At 54.3% G+C, this 4,676-nt stretch overlaps 1 protein-coding gene across 1 annotated transcript; it reads right to left on the bottom strand.

The window, feature by feature from the left end:
* Positions 1-203: 203 nt before the first annotated feature.
* On the bottom strand, positions 204-3,658 carry DRD5 (dopamine receptor D5). Its single transcript, XM_028744686.2, has one exon. It carries the CDS (start codon positions 3,561-3,563, stop codon positions 2,109-2,111), a length of 1,455 nt encoding a protein of 484 aa, XP_028600519.2. The 5' UTR covers positions 3,564-3,658; the 3' UTR covers positions 204-2,108.
* Between the last annotated feature and the right edge of the window lie 1,018 nt (positions 3,659-4,676).

Raw genomic sequence — 4,676 nt, forward strand, 5'->3', positions numbered from 1 at the left:
TTGGTTCCCCCACTTAATATTCTCAAAATAAATTGCTAGTATCTGGTACTAAACTATAAATATTGTGCTGCAGACACAAAACGTTTGTGACCTTTAAATATTCTCCAGAATATGGTTTGTCATTGCTGCCTATTTGAACACTGTTGGATTAATCTTATTTATAATCAGTCTTAACGCACATTAACACACAGCACAACTTCCAGTGGCAAATGAACAGTGGGCATTGTGCTTTTATTTTATTTTTTAAAAAATATACAGCATTCATGCTACTTTGGTATACCACTTATGGGCCAACAACCATCTCACTCAGAAGGACACAACTCTTCATTTCAGTTAGAGTTACTTCTGAGTACCTTTAACTGTGGTCCTACAGTGAAACTTACTTCAGAGTAAACATGTATCTGATTGCAGCTCAGTCGTGTGAATGTTTATTTAATCATTCACTCACTTGTTTTAAATATTTTGATCACATTCTCCATTAGAAACAATTCCAGAGTGGCTTACAATAAAACACGATTCATATACACAAAACAGCACCATGAAACTTGACGATGAATGTGGGTAATAGGAATCACTCCCACAGAGGTACAGAAAAAACTGTTCCTTAATTCATGGTCTTGAGACCAATTATATTCCACATAATGCTGGAATTGTTTATAATGGGTCTGACACAGCTAAAGTTAATAACTGCTAATTCCCATATATCTTAATAAGAAAATTAAATACATGCCCAACAACACAACCCCTATACGTACTTACTTACAGCAACTTTCAAGGGAGTTTGGGGCAGCTGCCTAAATCTCTCCGTGGGACTTAGAAGTGCTTTATATTGGCTGATATGTGTCCAACATTTACATCAATAGAATACATTAGAAAAACCACACCCTCTGAAATAATGTTTCTCAAAACATGAATATAAGCCCCTCCTAAAGCCAAAAATTCATCTAAGAGCTCTCCTAAGGGCTAAATGTAAAATGAAAATGCCAAAATGTTAAAAAACAAAAAGGCTATAGACTTTAATGTCTTTAGATAGTTCTGAGAAATATTAATGCAGCAGTAATATACACTACAAATCTAAAAATGACTGAGCAATTGCTATAACATTTGAAAGTTACTTATTATAAATATTGAACCTTGACATTGTATGAATACTAAAATGAGTAGGTCAGATTTGCCTCAGTAGTATTCTTATTTCCTTAATGGACAATTGACCATTTATTTTATATAAAAAAAGGTTGTATGCTTTATTTCTGGACATGAGTGCTAGTTCACATAGAGGAGAACATTCCTGGGTGCAAAGGGAGGTGATGTGTTCCTTGCATACTTATTTGTAAGTCCTGTCACATTCAACAGGAATTATTCCCAGGTAAGTGTGCATAAGATTGTCCTAATAAATACTAAGCTCAGAAGTAAACCCCATTGGATTTGATGGGCCTCTCTCCCAGGAAAGCAGGATTGCCCCCTTAATGAAGTGCACCACCTCCATTGAAATGAATGGAGGCTGCTCCAGAACACTCCTGAGCGCAATACCTCCTTCATTTCAGTGGGACTTTCTCAGGACCAGTATTGTGTCAAACTCTTTTTCCTCCCTGATTCAATATAAGGTGTAGCAGCTGGACAATTAACTATCAATGATTCAACTCTGCAAGTTTCAAATCTGGTTGTCAATATAATTTAGATGTTTTTGGTTGCCAGGAACCAGCAAGAAAATCCATTTCCCAAAACAGAAAACCACCAAAGTGTGAGTTGCAGGAACAGAAACACAACAGAAAAACAGTAGCTTGAGACACCTTCCGACTTTGGTCAGAGTAAAATCCAAACTGTGGCCAAACAGCAGTCTTCTGAGAGGACAGTTGTCCTTTTAATGCGCTCGTGTCAGTTTCCCTTGACACTTCTGGACAGGCCTTGTAAGCCCAGCCTTTCACCCCCCCCCTCCACTGGACTGGAATGCCCCCTCTTCTCTCTGTTCCCAGTTCACTGCTGGTTTATGAACTTCCTGCAGGTTAGCATTAAATAATGGCAAGAGGAATAATCGACAGCCGCAACTAGGGTCTGCCCCAAGCCCAAAGGATTCCTTTTTCAAAGGCTCTTCCCAAGTGGGGTGAAGTCTAAAGTAGACACGTGGGGGTGAGGGGGGAGATTCTGCCCAGCGAAATGTCCCCCTCGCAGTCGCCCGACTCGGTGGCGCCCTCTGGGTCGGGAGAGATCTGGGACGCGCCGTCGAAAGGGCCTCCCCAGCCGCCGCCGCCCCCCAGGTTGGGGATCCTGTCCGCCTCGGTGGCGGCGCCTTCCCTGCGGAAGAAGAAAGTGTCTTGGTTGCAAGAGATGAGCTCGTGGCTGAGGTTGGCCGTCTCCCCCGGGGAGCCCGAGCAGGGCCGGCTGCAGCCCAGCAGGCGCCAGAAGACCTTCCTGAAGTCGGCGTTGAAGGCGTAGATGATGGGGTTGAGGGAGGAGTTGGCCCAGCCGAACCAGACGAAGACGTCGAAGGTGGTGTCGCTGACGCAGGGCAGGCCGGCGGCGGGGTCGCCGGGGGAGCGGTCGCAGAAGGGCACCATGCAGTTGAGGACGAAGAAGGGCAGCCAGCAGCACACGAAGACCCCCATGATGACCGAGAGCGTCTTGAGGACCTTGGTCTCCTTGCGCAGCGACGACTTGAGGCCCGAGTGGTGGTGCTGCGGCTGGTGCAGAGGGTGCGCGCAGTCCAGGCGCCCGCCGCCGCCGCCGCTGCGGCAGCTCTCGGCGTGCTCGGCCGCCCTCTCCAGCGACGAGATCCGACGGATCTGCACCTGGGCAATCCGGTAGATCCGCGTGTAGGTGACGATCATGATGGCCACGGGAATGTAGAAGCTGATCAGCGAGGAGGAGATGGCGTAGGTCCGGTTCAGGCTGGAGTCGCACCGCTCCGACGGCGCCGCCGCCGTGCCGTTGCTGCTGCCCCAGCTCCCCGGCTCGGGGCTGGCGGTCCAGGGGGCGCGCGGGTCGGGGCCTTTGTGCCAGTTGAGCTGGACGGGGAGGAAGGAGATGAGGATGGAGAGCGCCCAGGCCAGGCCGACCATGGCCAGAGCCACGCGGGGGGTCATCTTCCTCTCGTACCTGAAGGGGCTGGAGATGGCCCAGTACCTGTCGACGCTGATGACGCACAGGTTGAGGATGGAGGCCGTCGAGCACATGATGTCGAAGGCCACCCAGACGCTGCAGAAGGCGCCGAAGGGCCAGTAGCCCGCCACCTCGGCCGCCGCCTTCCAGGGCATGACCAGCAGCGCCACCAGCAGATCCGAGACGGCTAAGGAGACGATGAAGATGTGCGTGACCTTGGCGCGCAGGTGCCGCGAGCCCACGATGGCGGCGCACACCAGCACGTTCCCCAGGAGGGTCCACACCACCAGCAGCGACAGCAGGCTGCCCGCCGCCACCATGGGCGCGCCGCCGGCGGGGCTGCCGGGAGGAGCTCCGGCCGCGGCGGGCTCCGTGGCGTCGGGAAGCAGCCCGCGCGAGCGCGGCGTCGGGGGGGCGCCCGCTTGCCCGCGCAGCGTGGCGTTCCTGCTCCAGGGCGCCTGCAGCATGGCCACCGGCGCCGCCGCTCTCCTCCGGCCGAGGGCGCCGCTTGGCTCTTCCAGCGCGCTCCGCTCGGCCCCATCGGTTCCCCCGGGCCGGCCCGTCCCTCAGCGCCGTCGAGCGCGCCGCCCGCCCGCGCCCCTTTCCGCCGGCGCGCCTGCTGCTGCCCGCTGCCCGCGTCCCTGGCAGGTGCCCGGCGCTCCTCCTCTGCCGCTCGCATGCCGACGCCCTCGCGGAGCCTCCCCCTGGCCCGCCCTCGCCGGCCCCGAGGCTCTTCGCCCCGACGGCCCAGCGGGAGGGCTGGGCTGGGGCGAGCGAGCGAGGCCGGCGGCGCCGGGGCTGCGAGGCGAGCTGCCTTCCCCTCTCCCGGCCCCACGAGGCTCTCCCCTGCCCGCGCTTTCCTCCCGGACGGCGCCTCCTCCTCGGCCGGCCGGTCGGGGTTGCCGCGGTCGCCTCGCCCCCTCCCTGCACGTCGCGCCGCTTCGGAGTTCGCGGTGCGGTTCCGCCCGTCCACGGGCGAGCATGCGCAATCCCTGAGCTCGGGGGAGCACCGAAGACCCGAGGGTGGGGTGAGGGGTCGGGACTCGGAGGGGGAGGAACGCAGGCTGGACCCGGACTGCCTCCAACTGTTCATCATCATCATCATCATCATCATCAATCCTTCTGTCTCTCTTTCTCTCTGTCCACACAGCCCGAAGCATCTTTCACCTGACCGAGGGAAATGGGACGCATCCCCCATTAAAGTCAAGCGATGTTCAGCCTGCACCGCCGCCCCCACAGAGAAAACTGAAACACAGCATCATCTCAGTGCTAAAGAGAAGAAGTTGCCTGGAATAACTCATCTCATGAAAACACTCTGCACATGCCTTCGAGAAAGCTTAGCTGCCTGCCTGCCTGTTAGGATTATTTTTAAAAATGATGCAGAAATAATAGGTTTGTCAGTATTTAAGGAGCCATGAGACCCTCAGCTGTTTTTGCTGCTAGAGACTAACAGTCTCTTGGGGTGGGGGTGGGGGGGTTGCCTACCATGCAGTGACCCTGCTCTGATCTACCTTATTCCGCCTAGGAAAACATGTACCCCAGAGTCTACTAAACCTTCTGCCTTCCATTCTCCATTCACC

The sequence above is a fragment of the Podarcis muralis genome, chromosome 9 (assembly GCF_964188315.1).
Source record: "Podarcis muralis chromosome 9, rPodMur119.hap1.1, whole genome shotgun sequence".
Lineage (NCBI taxonomy): Eukaryota > Metazoa > Chordata > Lepidosauria > Squamata > Lacertidae > Podarcis > Podarcis muralis.